Genomic DNA, 20,778 nt, shown 5'->3' with positions numbered 1-20,778 from the left:
AGAGGCAAAGAAATAACAGTCCACGCGTGAGTTTGGACGAGCCCAGGGGGCTTTTTTACTTAATCATGTGCATCACTGCACTGAGCAGGACTCAAGGAAGACTTTGTAAAAGACATTTTTACAACAGTGAACAGGCAGCCGATAAAAACAAATCAGATCCTAAACTTACAACAAAAACTTCACAGGTGTTCGGTGCCACAGACACTGATCTCGCCGTTCCCTCGCAGCTCCTCGCCGATCGTACGATCAGGTTATTTACTCTTCACAAATCTGTGCAGGTCCAGCAACATGGTAACCTGCTGAGTCTCCTTTGCTCCCGTTTCTCATTATATGACTGTTTGCTTTACAACTTTTAATGTAAGGTGTCATGATGTTCAAACTTTAACTAAAACTGAAGAGTATGAACCAAAAATCTGTCTTTACATGAAAGGAAACCCCTTCCTCTTCCCTCTGCATCCTGGTCCCGGTCAGGTGACTACCTTCTTTGGCTTCGGATGATCCTCCTCCGGGTCTCCCTCTGAGCAGGTCTTCAGCGAGCGCAAGACGTGTTCCAGCGTCCACTGCTCCTCGTGTAAGGCGTGCTCCTCCAGAGTGAACGGACCCTGCTTTGTTCTGACCAGCTCCTTCACATGAGCGCAAGAGGACAGAGCTGCAGCACACAGACAGCGTTACTCAGCAACACGCCGTCGATGGAAAGGTGAAACAGGTGGAAGGCAGTCTCACCTTTTCCCAGGTCATCCACCAAACTTCTGACATAGAACCCACCACCACACTCAATATCTGCAACACGAAGGAAAGCGAAACATTCAGCCAAAGAGGACACAACACCTAAAAGCCTGTTGTGTGATGCAGCGTGTCGAACCCAGAGTGAAGAGAGGAGGCTTGAACTCCTGCAGGGTCAGGCTGTGCACCGTGACGGGCCTGGCCGGTTTGGCATCGACCTTGTGACCTTTCTTCAGCAGGACAGACAGACGTTGGCCATCCTTTTTTAATGCCGAGTATCTAAAACGATTATAAGAAAAGAGTTGGTTACAAAATACACACATTTAGCACCAAGAACTGTTTTTATGTGAACTCCATGTATAATGACACAAAGGCACTGCTTCCTGCATCAGTGGGAATCAGCACTGCAGTGAGCAAACAGTGACCTCCAGAGGCTTCATAGGTCACTGCGCTACACTAATAAGACGAAAAACCCTCAAATGTTTAAACTGGACCATTGAGAGGCCTTTCATTCATTCTCCCAGGGGACACGAACGGCATTAAAGGACACACGATCGGTTTACTGCAGCTGGACATTTAGATCTCAGAGCCTCTTCACACAGATCTGGGTCCACACATCACTTCTTAGCCTTTACAACAATTAGTCATTACGGCTCTCTGATCATATCATTAACCTGTAACATGCCATCAAACTGGCTGCACATTCAGAGAAAACTGGTTTCAGTTCAGCCACTTGTTGAAGCCTCTGGCGTCTACTGCAGCGTGTTGTGCGCTCTGCCGTGAAGGCGATTGGCTGCAGACTCCCATCTCTGCAGGGCCTGTGCGCCTCCAGCACACTGGGGCGTGCAGCTGGGATCTCAGCTGACCCTTCTCACCCTGGACTCAGTCTGTTAGACCTGCTCCCCTCAGGCAGGAGGCTCCGGCCCAGTCGCACCAGAACCTCATCATAAGAACAGTTTCTCCTCTGCTGTTGGACACATGAACAGTAACATAAGACTGGTCCCACCCCAAACACATGGCCCCATACTTCTCTGCATCTGTTCCACTTTTGCACTCATGTATATAGTAATCTGCTTAGCATTTTTCATTTTTATGTTTATTTAAGTGTTTGCCTTCATTTCCTAATGTTGGAAAGCTGCTCAACATTTGGCAATAAAACCTTTTCTGATTCTGATCTTTGCTTGTGTAGACTCAAAATGATGACACGGCTAATGTCCCTCAGAAAATGGAAACAGCTTCTCCACACATGGATGTGTAGGCCTACTTTAACAATCACACTCATTTTTGTGGTTCCCTGATTTGGATTTTCCTGCTGCATCAGCCAACCTGGCACATTCCTGGAAGCGTCTGTGATAAAGCTGGTGAACCGTGCAAAGCTGTCATCGCGCCTCTGAGTTCAATTCATGCACCTTCATGTAAGGTAAGCATCGAACCACTGCACCACGGAGCCACTAAATGACTGCAACCCCCAAAAAGGAAGCTCACATGAACCCCACGTTTATGCATCTACCATCAAATCCAACACCATCCCAAACAAGCGCAGTAACAGAGGACGTGAAGTCCTGAGCTGCTGCTCGGAAAGTTTAGGTTTCGTTTTCTGTAAAAGAAGATTTCATCTTAAGAAATAAACGTTTCGTTTGATCTAATTAAAGCTTCAGACGTTTGGATGTTGACTCACAGCGGAGGCACTTGCATGATGTCACCAGTGAAAGCTTTCAGCTTTTCCTCGACGTCCAGCCTGGTTATGTGTTCTAGAAAATGTATGAAAACATGACTCACTGAGAGACAGACGGTAAAGGAGAAACCGAAGTTTGCAGATTATCCTGCTGTGTCGATGGATCTGAAAGATCGAATTTACCAAAACCTTTCTCCAGAGTCACGCTGCCGGTGGCATCAAGAGTGTCTGTTGCTTTTCCAAACTCTCCAACGGCAACGTATTTCTGAAAAACACACAGCATGTGTCACGTTTGTGTCACACCAAGTTCATCCACAGTTAACAAGTTACAGGAATCATTCATGCATTTGTCATCGCAGACATCTAAAGTTCACGAGGCGTTCGGGTCTGTTGAGAAGCTGTATTGTATACACAATGTCCTTATCAATAGATTTGCATGTATACTTGTACCTAAAAAAAAGTGCTTCTCTACACACGCAGAGGTTTGTGTTGTGGTTTCTAACAGCTCGTTAGTACCTGTTAGATCTGCTACCATGAAAGCAGGAACAGACCAATCAGCACGTATCGACACAATGCTAGAAGTTCATGGGGGAAACAGACTTCACTGTGACACAAACTAAAGGACGCGTCATTTTATTTGGAACATGTCAGTGTGCATCTGCTAAACCAACATGTTTGGCTTCATCCAGGTGACGACATACGGTAGAGTCAGAGCCTGGCTGTGCTCGTCAGCATGCACAATAAACAACAATCAGACACGCGCAGCAGTGCAGCTCTAACCTGCATTCATGCCTTGCACTTTTCACCAGACGTCAAGGTTTAATGCACATTTTAGTTTAGTTCAAACAGCAGTGAAGCAAACTGACCTTTGACCCAGTCAACATTGTGCTGAGCATTTTGGTGCCGTTCCCAACACCAACAACTGAAACAAAGAGAGTCCAATGATTAAAGTCCTGCTAGCGCCCCCCACAGGTTCAAGTGTTCACTGAACTCACTTTTAATTCATTCATCAAAGTTCACCAAACTCAGAATATACTGAAACATTTATATTTAGTGCTCATCTTCGTGCTTTGTTAAGTTGATAACAACCTTTATTCCCTTCTTCATGACATCATCACCTGGGACTTTGCAAGCAGCAGTGAAGCGGCTGCTTTTCCCTCAGACTGACCCAACATCACCTCAAGGTTCAAGGTTCTTTATTATTTGTCACATGCATAGTTATACAAGTATAACACACAGTGAAATGTAGCTGACTGACTGAACAGCTTTTCTTATGCTTACGGACGAGGTGGAGGCGTGCTCTCGTCTCGCTGTGCTGCGGGGCGCAAATCAGACAACACGGCATCGTGCTGCAGGATGTTGTAGCAGCCATGCTGGTTAAGAGCCGTCTTGCTTGGGCGAGACGCTTCACCCGTTGCCTACTGGTGGTGGTCAGAGGGCCCGGTGGCGCCAGTGTCCGGCAGCCTCGCCTCTGTCAGTGCGCCCCAGGGTGGCTGTGGCTACAATGTAGCTGCCATCACCAGTGTGTGAATGTGTGGATGACTGGATGTGTAAAGCGCTTTGGGGTCCTTAGGGACTAGAAAAGCGCTATATAAATACAGACCATTTAATTCAACCACAGTGAATTAATTTTTCCTAAAATTATGGGTGTGGCCACTTTGCCAGACGTACCAGCACAATCAGCAGGGTTGTCTGGCAGGTTCATCTCTGCTAACTGGAGTCAATGGACCGGCCTCCTGCACTTTTAGCTGCATAGGTGCTTTATAAAACACTTTAATAAAGACAAGAACTACAGTTGGGCTCATAGGTTATAAGGAAAATCGAGTCCTATGATATCATTGTTCAACGACAGTGGTTTAACTTGCATTTGAAGGAGGCCATCGTTGATTTAAAAAGCACAAAAACAAAATACAGCTATCAGAGAGCAAATTACCAATGTAGTCCATTCTTAAAAAGATGGAAGCACGGGCCGCCCAGAAACACCTAAAGGCCCAAAAAACACTGAAGAAAATTTAAATGAATTCTTCATTTGAAGAAATAAAAATCCTGACAAAACATCGACTCAAGTCCCAAAAACAGTTGAAGAGCTCGGCCTGTCATTGTTAAAACCTACACCATGGTGCAAACCACTGGTTACACTCAAGACCAAGAAGGCCGGACTGCATCTGCCAGGAAACATTTAAAAGTCACAGTTCTGGAGAAAAAAATCCCACGTTGTCAGGTGAAACTGAGATAAATTTGTACAAAAACGATGGCAAGACAAAAAGTATCCAGAAGGAACTGAAGCATTATCTGTCAAACATGCTGGAAGCAGCATTATGGGCTTGTATGGCTGCCAGTGGAACTGTGCCACTTAAAGATGGTGTGACTGCTGACAAAGCAGCTCAGAGTTAGACAACCTGGGACAGCCTGTTCTACACTGCAGAAATGCAGGAAAAACACCTGATAGATCTAACGAGGTGCCCATAGACACTGAAGCTGTTTCCACTGGCACCTTGATGGAAGTGAGAGAGAAGGAAAGACAGGAGTGTGGAGGTGCTGCCTGAACATCATCTGTGATATCAGTACACCTCTCCAAGGTTGTGTTAAAAGTCCACCAGCCTCGCTCCTACACAGGTGGGTCATCTGGACCATTCCACTCTTCATAGAGGATGACGGGCCAGCACCAGGGGTACACTGCTTATGAGGAACATAGCTACATATCAAAACAATAAGAAGATCAGATTTCATGACTTTACTATATTTTATCCATAGAAAAACAGCAAGCATGTTGTCATAGAAAATGCAGGAGTCACGATGTCGCGGACCTTCCCAGGACACGCGTGGGTAGAAAAATGTGCAAAAGAAAAGAAAATGCACCTGTTACAGAAAAATGTTAAAGTCTTGAAAAAACAACTTCTAGACAAACGACAGTGTACGTCTCAGGGATTTGAGATTGTTATCAACATAAATCTATTTGATCTTAACTCTGTATAAAACGCCCCCAGACATGCATGACTGGAGCAGCCCTGGAGGTCGGGCCCTGCCGGTGCTTTACCGATGCACCCTGCCGGTGCACCCTCCAGTAAACACGGAGGGTGGGACTGACCCCCTCTCCCCCCTCCTCCCAGGGCAGGAATGACAACAGTCGCGCGTGGCCGAGCACCGGGACGTGAGCGCTAGCCTAGCCGCTTACCCAGCACCCCGCTGGCAGCGCTGTCCAGCGTCCCTCCGTGTCCCATCTTCAGGCTCTGGTTCTTCCTCTTCCGCGGGTTTGGATTTTTGACTCCCGCCTCTGAAAGATAAAGCGACACAAACGGTTTACGGTCAGCTTTCCGCAAACACCGGGCTGGACGTCCTGCTGCTGTTTGGTCCCGTTACCCTTGAGCAAAGCTTCCTTGAGTACATTTAACACGTCCGCGGAGGTCGGCCCTTGTTTTTTATATATCGCAAACAATCCGTTTAACGCCTGTAGTTGCGACAAAGAACTAGTTATCGCAGGGACGGTGTTACTGACGCTCCCGGACATGCTCGTTTCTCTTTTCTTTGGCTAATGTCCATCTTCTTCTTTTACCCTCAGTGGCAACTATGCGACCCGTTGTTGTCTTTACTGCCCCCTGCTGGTTGAGCAAACACTCCGTCTTCCTTCTGCATGAATAACATTATTAAACAACACGACGCTTAACAGCCTTCTGTTGTTGACGATCTGTTTAAGCAGTATTATAGGCAGTCTTCGCCCATCCTCACACAGATCAGGCCTGATAAAAACCAACAAACAGTTAGATAAATAAAAATTTTTTCGAAACTACGTTGACCAAAATGCTTTGCGCCAAACACTTCCTAGTTACTCTGTGCCCTGGTTTCCTTCTTCTGTCAGCTGGTCGAGCTACGACAACAATAACTGTCAGGACGACAGTTTTGGTGGAGGTCTGTGTTTTTATCTTAACCTGTAATTATTATTTTGATCGCTAGTCACGACATCCGGTTTAAACGCCTCCTTACTCTGATCATCGGTTGAAGATTTGATTGTCCCGCGCGAGCCTCTGACTCGCGTGGAGATAGCTCCTCGCGTCACTTTCATTCAAAACTGGCTGCTCAGCGTGGCTCTGCCTGTTACAAGCTACCATGTAAAATACACGTCAGTCCGCTCTAAATGCACACAGCTGTGCGGGCTGGTCGCTGCAGTGGTTACAGTTGAGTCAGTGTCGTGTGATCGTCAATTCTTTCTTACATTCAGCAAAAGCTCGGCGTTTTCGTTATTGATTAATGCGTTTATCTTTGATGCAAAGAAAATCAACAGCACATGTATAGATAGCTTGCAGTAGCAACTTTTGTCTCTCCTTCTTTTCACCAGTTGGTCTGAGGACGGAAAGCTCTGCTCGTCAGATGATCAGGAGTCTGCAGAGCCTGGATGGAGGATTTCAGGCGGATATACCTCCGTCTGTGTAAGGAGGGAGGCGTGGAGCCTCAGGAGGGTGTTGTAGCTCAGCTCCAGGAGAGCAGGTCTGCTCAGGGCTCCAGACTGGACCTGAGTGGACAGAGCCTGTCTGCAGATACCTGCTCAGTGCTGGCTAAGGCCTTCCATAAGGATACTGTCTTTACTGAGGTGTCACTCAGTGACTGCATGCTCAGCGAGGAGGGTGCGTGAGGACAGTCTTTATGTAATGTGGAGAATTATACAGTATGTGCAAGTGTATGGTGCTCGTTGATGTCAACGATGCAGTGAGGTGGCCCTGCCCGAGTCACTCTGCTGCGGCACGTCTATTTAACGTACTTTAGTCAGTCTGATGATTGATAAAACTATCAGAGCGAGTGTGTTAGGCTACATATCACACAGATGCTGTCAACAAAGTCCTTTGGTTCTGATCCTGAACACATCTTCACATTTACAGAGTTTTCTCTGCTTGAATTAGAAGGATAAATGCAAGCAGTCTTTTTTAAATGCAACAAACAAACAGAGAAATGGAGCACATTCATATAGATCTCTTTTCTCATTAGCATAATAAACCACATTTGCTGCTCTGGTAAATATTGTGACTCAGGATGTGTTAGTCACTGTGCTGTGTGTGACTCTCAGGTGCCAGAGTGCTCCTCAGTGGACTGTTTGACAACACGACTGTCAAAGTCCTGGATCTGAAGGTACCAGCTCCCAAATTAGACTCTCCACACACGGTGACACTAGTTTTATCTTATTGCACAATGTCTGTGTGTCCTTAGGTTGTGTTTTTATTGTTCACAGGGGAATAACCTGAGATCATCAGGAGCTGAGGTGCTGGGACAGTTGTTGGCACAAAACAAGACGCTGCGCAGGTAAGACTCATGCTTTTCCTGTCTGTGTGCCATTTCATTTCTTTCCCTTATGGAGGTTAATAGTTGTGTAGCACCGGTTTACAACTACAGATCGTAAGCTGTCTTTTAACAGCGGGAGACCTGTGAAAGCCCACAGGCTGAGTGTAGAGACACGCAGACACTTTAGTGATCACACAGAATATTTAGTAGTTGAGTTAACCACACAAAAACCGCTGTAGTCACTTCTGTTTTTGGTGAGAAACACTCTGACACTTTGTATTTCACCACAAATGAGTTTCAATCAAACAACCAAGATGTGAACAAAAATATTGCATTTGTGGGAATTAAAGCGATTTTCAAACACCTGACATGAAAGTAAGAGCAGACAGCCTGTAGTGTGGGACATCATACTGAAAACAAAACAAACCCATCAGAGAGACAGCAGAAACGTGACCCAGTCGTATCACGCATTTCTGATCATTGCAGGAACCTGTCAGCACATAGTGTGAGCACTGAAGAGTGTCCCTAATTAACTGGCAGTGTTTGGTTTTTGCAGGCTGGTGCTGGAGTGGAATGCGTTGGGCGTGTGGGACGAAGCTTTCTCGCTCTTCTGCAGCGGTTTAGTTTCCAACTGCGCGCTGACGCAGCTGGACCTGCGCAACAATCAAATCAACCACCATGGAGCGTCGGCGCTCGCTCTGGCACTCAAACGCAACAGCACACTGGAAGTTCTAGGTGACTCTAACTGGTTAACGTCATGTACCGTGTTGTTCGGTAGAGAACAGCTTTTAAGAGCAGCCTCCGTCGTATGGCAGCATCATAAGTTTAGGTTGTAGAGGCTGCTGTTGTCATCAGCACATGGTCCATGCTAACTCCTCTTACCTCTCTCAGATCTGAGGTGGAACAATATTGGTCTGCTGGGAGGCAGGTCCATGCTGGAGGCACTTCAGAACAACAAGAGCATAGTGCAGCTGGAGATGGCTGGGAACAACATTCCCAGTGACACGCTGAAAGCTCTCGGTAAGTCCTACCTGAGGTCGTAACGCTAGCAGTATGGCTTCGTTAGCGTTACTATAACATGGTCACGCTGAGAGCCATCTTTACCTTTCAGAGCAGGCCACAGGGCACAACTCAGACAGGCGGTCCACCCTGAGGGAGAGTCGCAGCCGCACACAGGTCCTCAGCAAGGAGATTCAAACACTGAAGGAGGAGAAGGGCCGGCAGGTAACCTCGCATTCCCGAACTGCAGACACCACAGGTCAGCCATTCACCTCCAAGAAACATTTCTCCCAGAGAAGCGATCAGAAGTCTACAACCTGTCTGAATACGGGACTTCTGATCCTCCCAGCACTTGCACCACCAGTAGGAAATCCCAGTGCATGCACTCTTGTAGCTATAGCCCACTGTGGTTACAGATCCACAGATCCACAGACCACAGGATGGATTCTGTAAAGGTTTATTTTCTGTGTAGTGATGCACCTTTATTTACTTTTCCAAAGAGACAAATGCAAACAGATCAATGTCAAAAAGCAATTTGCACTCGAGAGGTGAGTGCAGCTGTTTCTCATCACGTAGTGGACACACAGCCTAGTTCCAGCTCAGTGTCCATACCAAAGTGAGTCCCATAAATAGCCAAGACACACATATCGGTACAAATCAGGTTAACGTTTGGACTAAGCTGATAACGGTGGAGCGAGGGTTGAGGGAGTCTGATATCTTCACGGTTGTCTACACAAATTTGTAACGTGTAGTCAGATATTTCTGTGAGTCATAATGAACCACAGTAATGTCCAGATAACCTACTCAGATTAAATACAGTTTTTTATTTCTAACTTTTGTTTCAGTTCCTGAGCCTGATGGAGACCATAGACAGGCAGAGGGACGAGATGGGGCGCTCCAGTAGGTGAGCGGTGACTCTGTGGCCATTGGCCAATAGCCTGGAAGATGGTGTGTGGGGACACCTGCATCCTCTTATGATTCTGTGACTTTCTCTCTGTCATCAGGTCAACCTCCAGTCAGATCGGCCAACTCCAGGAAGCTCTGAACGAGAGAAAGTCCGCTGTCAACTCTCTCACCGCAAAGTAATCGTTTCCTCCTCCATCAGTCCTCGTCCAGCAAACAGCTGTGTGAGAAGACAGCTGCTCGTATATGTGGCTGCTGCAGTCATACAAGAAGAAAGCACGAGGATCACTTTATATCAGGAGACTTGGCACTCAAAAAAATGCTGAAATCCACGGAGAGTTCTAAGCCCCTCCCCCAGTTAGCCAGTCGTGTCGTGCTGCCGCGTGTGAACAATAGGTTGTAATGCTGTCAAACTGTACGTGTGCCCAGCAGGTGTGGAGTAACGTGTCACAGGAAAGCTCTTCACATAAACTTTGTTACAGAGTCACAGAACGTTGTTTGTTTTTGACGTGTGGGTTTGAGTCCCACTGAGCACTGAAGTGATCGTTGTCCAAATAACTGCCTGGATTTCGTTTACAATCTAGCAGAAACGCAGGGTTCTGACTTACTTCAAGGTCACAGCTTTCAAATGCTGTGGATACATCTGGAAAAACACAGCACATGCAAAAATGCCCCCAGACATCTTGCAACTGAAGGATTTTTGCATGAAGCCACGGCCAAAAAAGTCAGCAAGCTGAGGAGAGCGGTGGACAGTTATGCAAAAGGCAGAGGAGTTATTTCTGCCAGCAGAGAACAAGAGAAACAAGAGGAAGTCCAGCCCTCCTCTCCTTCTAACCAACACCTTTATTATGAGCCACTCTGCAAACGCAGAAGCTCTGATGCGTTAGGACACTGGGATGATCGATGACGATTATGGTTTCCAGTATCCCAACATGATAGCAGTTCTTTGTTTGTCCTATTTTCATGACAGCGATGTCATTCTGAGGAAGTTTGCAGGAAAGTCTCGAGACTTGGCACAGACGTCAGTTTGGACAAAGGATTAGCTGATTCTTGTTTGGTAGTCAGAGATTAAAGATCGGTGTAACCGGGGCCTCAAACATGCGTTTAACAGCATCATCTGTTGTTGTGCAGGCTGCAGATGACAGAAGCTGCCCTCGCACTCTCTGAGCAGAAAAACCAAAACATGGGAGAGCTGCTGTCTCGACTGAAAGCTGAGAAAGAAGAACAGAGGGAACAACACAGCAAAGCGAGGAAGAAAGAGCACGAGGTACAGAGTGATGGCAGCTTTACCTTTCAATGGTAGGACACTCATAAACAAGCTGAAACACATGACCGGCATGTACATGCTACGTGGCCGATGAGCTCACAGAGTCAGCAGACAAATCCAGCAATACTAAAACATAATAACATCATGCAGAGCAGATGGTGTTATAGTGCTGCTGAAAGCCCAACAATGCCGTCAGCTTTCTTTTTTCGCAGTAATGTTCAGTGACCATAGAGACAAAAAGGAGGTTTGACACTGGTTTGTGAGGAATAATGGATCCAGTCCTGCTTTAAAAGTGGCTGCATGACCACATCACATAGAGACAATGGAGCCGAGAGCCTGAGGTGGAGAGAGTCAGCTGCTTCTGCTGGTGAGAATAAACAGTGATGATGTTTGCTGCTCACAAAACAGCAAGACAGTGGCTCCTCTTCCTAAGGTGGCTGAGGAGGACTGGCACAGACGGACATATCACTCCTTCTGTCATCCAGAGTACTCTGTGTGGCTGCATTGATAGGCTGAAGCGACAGCAGGTCTGTCCCACCTATAGAGTCTTCACACTCCTGCTGTGGGCAGGTGTTAGCGGAGCATCCACACCTGAAGCAGCAGCAGTTATACAGCAGTAGAAGTTTCAGTCCACAAACCAGCAGCTGCTGAACTGATGAGAACCCAAACTCTGACTTCACCCGCAAACCAAACTCACTCTACAAACGAGTTGATTTAAATTGCACATAATTCACATACCCCAGAACATTTATGTGCATGCACACTACTGCAGACATTTGATTTGATTTGATTGAATCTTTATTTTGAACATGTTGAAAAAGTACAACAAAATAGAATTAAAAGCGACAAATGAACAAAGCAAAACAAAAGGAAAACGAGCAACCACAACTCCAAATAACGTTCATGTTCAAAAAGGAGCAGGAAGAAGCTTATTTAATCCCACCCCTTTCCCACTATCTAGTATCAATAGACTACAGAAATACCTCCTTGCATTATATGTCATGTGTATTTTTTTTAATTCTTATTCTTTTATATATATATATAAATATATCCATACATACGTGTATATACACATTTTCAATAACCCCATTAACACCTCAAAGGACACAACCTATATATATGTGTGTGTATATATATATACACACATACATATATACATATACATATATACATATATATATACATATATATATATATATATATACATACATACATATACATATACATACATATATATATATATGTATATATATACATATACACATATATATATATATATATATATATATATATATATATATATATATATATATATATGTATATATATATACATATACACATATATATATATATATATATATATATATATATATATATATATATATATATATATATATATATATATATATATATATATATACATATATATATATATATGTGTGTGACGTGTGTGTGCGTGTGTGTGACGTGTGTGTGTGTGTGACGTGTGTGTGTGTGTTACTGTCACCTCTTCTCCGTCCTTCTGTAGGACGCTGTACTGAGACAGGGAAAACTCCTCAGAGACATCCAGAGCCTGACAGACACCAACGGTCAGCTGAAGAATAACGTACGAGGCCTGTCTTTTCACATCATTTGCACTTTGGTATTTGCACTGTGAGCACTCTGGGATGACGGTGTGTGTGTTAGGTGGAGGAGATGGAGCGCAGGTGTAAGTCTCAGCAGCAGCTGATCTTTGAGCTGAAGCAGGAGCTGACCACCAGCACAGCTGAGCTCAAGCTGCGACTAGCACAGGCTGAAGGTAACGTTATCAGCTATGAACATATAAAGTCCTTTTGTAATGTGAACGGCAGCAGAGATTTCCTGTGTGTCTGACAGACCGTTTGGAATCAGAGAAGCGACGGTCCAAGCAAGCCCTGGATGACATGGACGGTCTCCGGCAGAAAGAGGTGTGCTGTTGGGTGGCACACAGCGCCACGTAGAGGAATCAAAATAAGAGCAAAATGTTTTAATAGATGGGGTCATTTTAACAACATCAGTTACTGAAAGTTTATGTTCCTGTGAAGGTGGAGCATATAAACCGACATCTGGAAGAAAGTGAGCGGGCCCTGCAGGATCGCATTTTCAAACTGGAGGGACAGCGGATACAACTGGAGGAGGTCCGAGCTCGCACCACTCTAACTGCAACGCAACATACAAGTATTTATGTTTACCACAATCAAAGGGATGCGTGTTACATCGCCCAAATCTGTGACGGAGGAACTTGGCATACCACATAAGATACACTCTTGTATCATCTGGCTTCATGGACAGATAGAGCTGGGTGTCATCAGCATAGCAGTGTAAATGTATGCTATGTCTTCTAATGATGCTGCCTAAGGGAAGCATGTATAATGTAAACAGAATTGGTCCTAGCACTGAACCCTGTGGAACTCCATAATTAACCTCAGTGTGTGAAGAGGACTCTCCATTTACATGCACAAACTGGAGTCTGTTAGATAGATATGATACAAACCACTGCAGTGCAGTACCTGTAATACCTACAGCATGTTCTAATCGCTCTAATAGGATATTATGGTCGACAGTATCGAACGGATCCAAAACTGGAGTGTCTCTGATTTTGATCTGTCATATTGTGAATGGAAGATATATACATTACCTGAAGTAGTGACACATCCAGGGATGTACGAGCTTTAACACAGAGCCTGAATTTAATTTTGTTTCTTTACTATATTTAAGGTTCAGTGAGTCTCTGTTTATTTAAGGATTGAAGGGTCAACTTTCCCTAACTGTATATTCCAGACAGTTATTCAAATCCACAAGCAAACATCTCTTTGGCACCAGGGAATTTCCCAGTTATCAGGCCAAACTGAAGGTGACTGTAGAGAGCATGGGACACCTTGGTACTGCAGAGGACAATGATAAAACCACAGCTGCTGCACACAGTTTAATAAAACAGTTTCCCTGTAATCTGGGAGCATTTCTACAGAATGAATGACAGTGAAGTGGAACTCTTAATCCTACACCCAGAGTGGGAGTTAACGAATCACCCCGAATGTGTTTCTCATGATAATCTGTCGTCTCATCTGTTCCAGGAACTGAGTAAAGCTAAAGCAGCGTTTGTGGCAGAAAGGGCCCAGGCAGAGGAGGAGCTGGGAAGAGTGCGAGCCCAAGTGCGTTTGGAAGAGGTGAGTTCAAACTTTGGTCACTTACCGACTCACAACCTAAGTTTTCAAAGGTGGTGAGTGGAGAACGAGCATCTCCACTCCGGTGGCCGTACTTTTCTTTCCCCACCCACCACTTTGTCTTTGACTAGCAGGACGAGTCATTTACTCAGAGCTCTGAGGAAAAGCAGAGCGTGGCTGAACCCCACCGACCCAACTGTCATCATGCTGTCAGTGTGTGTGTGTGTGTGTGTGAGTGAATCTCTAAATCTAAATCATCCTTAAAATGACCTCAGTCCTTAAATTAATGAAAATGTTCTAAGCTGAGTAAAAACGTCTTTTTGCTTTGACCTGCAGTGACCCTGCAGTCACAGCATCAGGCAGAGACGAATGAATCATTGCTCCACGTGATCATTCCTCATGAATGGGTTAAATGCAAACTGCACCATATTTTATTTAATATATGAATATTTTGACGTACAGTGAGCACAAGCTCGCTGAAGTGGCAAAGACAAAGAAACCTGGGGAGGCAAACTGACTCCACAGGCTCCTCTGTAGAATAAACGCTCTCTCCTTTAGTTACACAGATTTGTTGGTTTATCACACAACTGATCAGAAAATCAATATGGGCAACGTATTGGGATTGCATCATATTGTAAGTTTCCCTAATGTTAAAAAGCACTGTCACCTGTAATAGCTGGACTCTAATACCTGAGAAAGACCCTCCACAGCATTTCCTTCTGTGTTGATTCCTCTGAGCAGCAGGAGCACGCGTCGTCCTTGGAGGAGAAGCTGCGCTCGGTGCGTTCATCCCTGCAGGAGGTCCAGCTGCACTGTTCCCAGCAGAAACAGACCATCTCTGAGCTGCAGGCCAAGAACAGCCAGCAGAGCATCGAGATGGACGGACTACGACGCAGGATAGAGGAGCTGCAGCAGGTCAGGATGCACCAGCTGCCTGTTGTACAAACACCACTCCCACTGTAGCTCCTGTATCTACAGCAGAGTTTCAGCTGCCACACCTCTAACTCCCACCAGCAGAGGTGGCTAAAGTACACACAGTGTTTCCATACTTGTGTTAAACGTTACTCAGTAACAGTGAAACAGTACAGGCTCTGAAACGTACTCAGAGTAGGACATGCCAGATGCTTTTGTGGAGAGCTAACTGAAGCTCATGCTCTGTTATCATTACAATCAAATAATATTAGCACATAAAAGTAAAACCTCTGCCTCCACATCTAAACAGAGAAATGAGCACTAGAGGTGGGTCTTTATAATCGATTCATCGATTAAAATCGATTCTGGCTTGGATAACGTGATATCAATTCATTAAAATCCTGAATCAATTTTTAAATATAAATTTATTTTTGCCCGAAACGCCAGAATCTCAGGTTAAACCTCACAACATTTCAACCACCAAACAGCTAAAACAGTGAATGAGAGCAGGAACAGGCTTCTGCACAGAGACGTAAACGCGATGTGACTTTCTCACCGACGGCACGGTCGGGGCTGAAAGCCGACAGCTCGCTGATTCTGATGTTTCGGCGGGTCGAGCTTTGTGTTCACGCCCTTTTTGAGCTGATTCTAAAGCTGTTAGTTTGATCTCTCTCCAAACAATATTGACCGAACCAGCAGCAAAAGAAGATCCAAACTACGCTTCACATAAACGACAACAACTCGGACTTTTGCTGTTTTGCTTCCACCAGGATAAAATCTCACTTCATGCACAGCTCTCTCTCTCTCTGTCTGTAGTTTCCCGTCTAAAAAGCTGTTTTCTGCATTATTCGTTTGCTTATTGCACAAGTTGTTTACAGGCTGTTTTTTTCCTTTTACTTACTTCCGACAAGAAAGCCTCATTTCTGCTCTTCCATGGGCTCCTGAACTTATTTAAAATTATGCAAAATTGCAAAACGCTCAGCTGTGTCTGTAATAAAACTGCTGTAACTTTGCTCTGCTTCACGTCAGCAGCATCAGGTCATGTTCATATAGGGCTGCTCAATTAATCGAATTTTAATCACGATTACGATCTGGGCTTTCAACGATCATTAAAAATGACTGAGCCGATTATTAGCCCCTCCCTCATTTATCCGCGACACCTTAAAGGCCGGTCCGTGAAAATATTGCATAAACCGTCCGTGGCGCAAAAAAGGTTGGAGACCGCTGATTAAGAGGACCCGAGGGAAGCTCGGAAAGCTAAGCAGAAGTTATTTGGAGAGTGACTGCCGTTGGTTGAAAAGAGGTAAAAAAACTTCAGTGGTGTTGCACACTATTTTATATTATTTTTCAAAGTCATTGTTAACCCTTTAAAGCCGGTCAGAGCAGCACGCTCTGTGTTGTGTAACTATTTTTAAATCCCTGTAGAACCTGAACCGTGTAAGCTAGCGCAATAATTTGTTTTGCATATGAAACCGGAGGAGTTGTACTTACATCTGATGCCATCAGCTTGTCCTCGGTCACAGTTTCCTTCCACATAAAGCTTTGCAAAAACTGCATAAAAAGCGCTTGCAGGAACAAAAACGTAATATTCCAGAAACACGCTTTGCCGATCCGATCAGCTGTTCGTAACACTTCCCACAGTGAAACAGACATCAGCGAGAACTGTCGCATGTCCGCCATTTCCTGGCCGAAACCGGAAGTGACGTCATTTTCGCGGAAATTGTAGTTTTTTACTTGTAGGCCTTAAAAGCCTATACTGGTCATGTTTGACTTTTCTGAATAGTTGCTGGGATGCTTAGAACTCGAATTCCACAGCTGGAAATAGTTTATTTTGATGCACCTGCTGTTTTCTTTGCAAATTTGCATCATAGGATTGTTTTTTGTTTTTCCTGCAGTATATAAAAATTGCTGTATCTCCAAAATAAAACTATGAAGACACTCAAAATAAATTTCCTGTTGTTGTAAACTATTTTTTGCAACTTTTTTGTATTTAAAGTTTTGAGGGATAAACCCTTAAATTTCTCCAAGTAGAAATATATGTAAAAAAAAAACAAAAACGATTTTCAATTTTTTTGTAGTTTATTGCACTTTTTTGCAATTAATGTAGTTACTATGGACTTAATGCATACATATTATTAAAATATGGGCTATAACAGTTGTATAGCAACTTGAAATGCTCCCACAAATGGCACTACAACATGTAAAAAAATAATATAAGCTCTGGCGGACTTGGTTCTATGGTAGGTCTTAAAGGGTTAAATAAATATCGTCAAATAATCGCGATCTCAATTTCAGTGAAAATAATCGTGATTATCATTTTTGCCATAATCGAGCAGCCCTATGTTCATATGTTGATTAATGGTTTTCTTTCGTTTTTGATCTACTGCAGAATATTTTACGGTCATCGGCTATAAAAAACCAGGCCAGGAAAATCTCCTTCATGCTTTTCTGTGTTTTATCCTCAGTCACTTTGACACAAAGGCCTCTGCTGTGATGCTCACACCTTTGATAAAGTCTCACAAGTGTCAGCTTTCTTTTGATAGATATAAAAACATGGAAATGTACTGATGCATGACCTGGGTTATAATATTTCTGACTGTCTGAGGCAAAATTTCCCCGATTCCAATAGAATAGAATTGAATCGAATCGTGGATCGAATCGATTCTAGAAATCAGTGATGATACCCAGCCCTAACGAGTCCAGTCGGGGTCAAAGACCGGCAGTACTGGCTCCATGTTGCTGTTGTGAGCTGCAGCAGGTCTTCTTTCTCTGCAGGCTGTGATCAGCTGACCTGTGCTGCTGCTGCTCTGAGGTTTACTGCTCTTTGATTTGATCTAACACAAGCTATCTTGACTGATTTGCTCTGCCTTCATGCACACTCCTCTGCTGCAGTGCTAGCTTGATGCTGAAGCACTGCAACCACCATGTTTGGACATCCACACCAAAATTGCCATTCTGGACCATTGCACCTACTTTAATACCCGAGCATAGCTCCATAAATGATACATCAATGTTATGATTTTGTCTCCTTCATTTCTTTGTAGGCAGTAAACCTCGGTGATGCTAGATATACAGCTAGCTTGTGTCAACAGGAAACCAGAAGACAGGAGCAGCCCTGAAAGCACAGCTACCATAGTGTTGGCTGCATACAGCCAAGTATCTGTGCAGGCTGGTGACTGATGTAGCAGACCGAACCAAAGGCCACATATAGGGGTGTTGAACTCCAGGCATCGAGGGCTGGTGTCCTGCAGGTTTTAGATCTCACCCTGGGTCAACACGCCTGAATCTAATGATGAGTTCATTACCAGGCCTCTGGAGAACTTCTGGACATGTTGAGGTCATTTAGCCATTTAAATCAGCTGTGTTGGATCGAGGACGCATCTAAAAGCTGCAGGACACCGGCCCTCGAGGCCTGGAGTTCGAGACCCCTGCTCCACACAGAAAGGCCCGGCCAGGAGGTGGAATCGAACTCTGTGAGGCAGCAGCGCTAACCACTGCACCACCGTGCTTATGAATGAATGAAAGTAACCTATCAGCAAAGTGCTACTTATATTCATTCATGAGTCCGTTTCAGAGGCATGTGGTCTGTAAACACTGTGACGTGGACCTCCAGTGACACTGTGAGGAAGCCTGCAGGAACTTTTGTCCTGTAACAGTAAACAGTCTGCCTTCTTTCATCTGAACAGCATTGTCTAAAGTAGGGAAGCTCCTGACTCGCAGTGGAGCTGAAAATAAAGAAAAGATTTCTGACTGATTCCTTGTCCTGAATCCAGAATGCAGCACCAAGAGCTGTGGAAGAGAAGTTGTTTCCACACATAGAAAGAATTTTTTCATTGGCTTTGAATTGTTCTAAAATTTAAATAAAATCTAAAAAGAGAAATAACTGAAATTGAATTGAATTAAAGATGTTGGAGCAGGGACAAATCTGTACACTGACTCGAACAGTTACTGTCAGAGCCTGAAACGCTGAAGTAAATTGGCCTAATCTGAAGTGATAAATGAGGGGTGCTGTGCTCTTACAGGAGCTGTGCTGCAAAGACCAGGAGAAGGTGGCTGAGGTGAGCCGGGTGAGGGTGGAGCTGCAGGAGCAGATTGGACATCTCCAGGCAGAGAGGACGGCACAGGGAGCACTTAAAGAAAAGATCAGCGCTCTGGAAAGAGAGCTTAAAGGTTCGCCGTCCGCTTTTGTTCCGGTTACTTTTAAACTTTACATAAACTTTGCGTCTTTGTGCCAGGACTGTCTGGAAGCAACAGTGTGACTTGATTCTGTGCTGCTCTCTTTCATGCTGTTCTCTCTCCGGTTTGCCCTCTTGTAGTGCTGAGTAGTAACCACAGGGAGGCTCTTCTGGACAAAGAGAGCGAGATGTCTTCCATGTTGGAGAAGCTGCGGCTGAAGGAGGCAGAGATCCATAGGATTAGGGAGGATGAGGCCAACAGAGCCAGCTATTTGCAGAGTGCCGTCCTCTCGTACATTCACGGTTCTCCTCTGGGACACCACAGCAGCCTCCAGAAATGAGCCAGCAGGGCCTCTCTCAGGGCTCCCGCACTGGGCGGGACCAGGCATAGCTCCACAGAGCTGAAGAATATTCTGACGTGGACGATCAGTGCTCAGCAAATAATAACCATACCTAACATAATGTTAAAAATGACAAATCTCATCAGGACGTGCTCAGTTCAATGGTGTGCTACTTTCTTTTTTTATTGCTACTTTTAATAAATACACAGCGCACTTTAAGTGCCAACACTTTCCACATGTTCCAGTGAGTGTAGTAGAAAGCAACAAGGTTTTCACATGATGAAAAATAAGAATCGGCTGTGCATTTGTAAAAGGAACTATGGCTTCACTGAATGATGGAGCGAATGGATTTACAGTGGCTGAGGGGAAGAAGAGAGAGCTGTCTGAATAAATACCGATTTCAAAAACTTCTAACAGTCCAGAGGCTGCAAGGCAGCCATCAAACATCTGCAGATGTTTCACAGTCACACAGCTGTTCACACACATCCAGCACATGGTGACTATGACCTTCCACATGTGAAGGTCAGCGCTGCTGAAGGAGTCCTGTGATCAGAACCTGGTCTTGTGTCATAAATTTCCATTTTTATGTCCTTCGCTCACACAGTACACGTGATAAACTGTACTTAGCTTTCACTGCAAGCCAGCGTCATTTCTGCCACATTTATCCAGTTTGAGTAAACGTACATGTTTACAGTCAAAATGATATTTGGTTCAGATATGCCTTAATATTGTATACTACAGAGTAGACACTGATGCAGAGCAGGACATCTGCTGTTTTTACATTTTATAATGAAAGTCCAAATAAAGCTGTTGTGTTTCAGGTCTGCTATCAGTGACAAACCAGCGTTGCGTTGTTTTGTGTTAATGCATTGTGCTTGATCTGGATTATTCTAACAGATAAGGTTACAGTAGTGATGGTGTGGCGTGTTGTTGGGGTGGGGATGCATGAGGTCACTAGTATTGAAACTGCAGCCAAAGATCATTAACTGCCAAGATGGTTCAGGCACAAGCTTGTGGAGCTTTAACGTAAAGCTGCTGCGCTGCTGAAATTCATATCCAGGGGATCGGGTCCTTTAAGATTTCTTTTTAATGCGTTGAAACTTTCATCAATTGAAAGTTTCCACTTTCAACAAGGAAACTTGTTCAAGACAAATTTCTTTTGGATCGAGTATATCGAATATGATCGATTCTAAACGTTTCCACAATCTGGCGATTAAGTACGTTTCTGGTCTGCGTTTCTGAATATGTCTGAAGGCAGCGAACACACAACAACTTGTGCGTCTCACGAGGCTTAGCTCGGGACCGTCCGACGGGTTAAACTAAATATCGTTGT

At 44.6% G+C, this 20,778-nt stretch overlaps 2 protein-coding genes across 4 annotated transcripts; one reads left to right on the top strand and one right to left on the bottom strand.

Moving 5' to 3' along the window:
* Window positions 1-27: 27 nt before the first annotated feature.
* On the bottom strand, window positions 28-5,968 carry trub1 (TruB pseudouridine (psi) synthase family member 1). 2 transcript variants are annotated; one of them, XM_085465324.1, is made up of 8 exons: window positions 5,759-5,968; window positions 5,574-5,672; window positions 3,265-3,320; window positions 2,582-2,663; window positions 2,402-2,474; window positions 863-1,002; window positions 724-780; window positions 28-649 (listed from the first exon to the last, which is right to left on the bottom strand). In XM_085465324.1, the coding sequence occupies exons 1-8, from the start codon at window positions 5,904-5,906 to the stop codon at window positions 468-470; spliced, it is 837 nt and encodes a 278-aa protein (XP_085321450.1). In that variant the 5' UTR covers window positions 5,907-5,968; the 3' UTR covers window positions 28-467. The 2 variants fall into 2 exon arrangements, with proteins under 2 accessions (XP_085321450.1, XP_085321451.1); XM_085465325.1 differs by lacking the exons at window positions 5,574-5,672; window positions 5,759-5,968 and adding an exon at window positions 3,680-5,195.
* Window positions 5,969-6,228: 260 nt separating this feature from the next.
* lrrc45 (leucine rich repeat containing 45) lies at window positions 6,229-19,678 on the top strand. 2 transcript variants are annotated; one of them, XM_085465319.1, is made up of 19 exons: window positions 6,229-6,304; window positions 6,732-7,017; window positions 7,455-7,516; window positions 7,617-7,687; window positions 8,223-8,401; window positions 8,558-8,686; window positions 8,778-8,890; window positions 9,511-9,569; window positions 9,670-9,747; window positions 10,700-10,835; window positions 12,364-12,441; window positions 12,522-12,633; window positions 12,711-12,781; window positions 12,899-12,991; window positions 13,928-14,020; window positions 14,759-14,932; window positions 17,319-17,351; window positions 18,952-19,099; window positions 19,246-19,678. In XM_085465319.1, exons 2-19 carry the CDS (start codon window positions 6,789-6,791, stop codon window positions 19,443-19,445), a joined length of 2,058 nt encoding a protein of 685 aa, XP_085321445.1. In that variant the 5' UTR covers window positions 6,229-6,304; window positions 6,732-6,788; the 3' UTR covers window positions 19,446-19,678. The 2 variants fall into 2 exon arrangements, with proteins under 2 accessions (XP_085321445.1, XP_085321446.1); XM_085465320.1 differs by lacking the exon at window positions 17,319-17,351 and having other exon boundaries at window positions 6,230-6,304.
* The last annotated feature ends 1,100 nt before the right edge of the window (window positions 19,679-20,778 follow it).

The sequence above is a fragment of the Copadichromis virginalis genome, linkage group LG8 (assembly GCF_057382275.1).
Source record: "Copadichromis virginalis isolate Kocher_CV1m ecotype Utaka linkage group LG8, C_Virginalis_male_GT1.1, whole genome shotgun sequence".
Classification (NCBI taxonomy): Eukaryota; Metazoa; Chordata; class Actinopteri; order Cichliformes; family Cichlidae; genus Copadichromis; species Copadichromis virginalis.
Note: the sequence above shows the minus strand (reverse complement) of the source record. Positions and strands in the feature narration are given on the sequence as shown.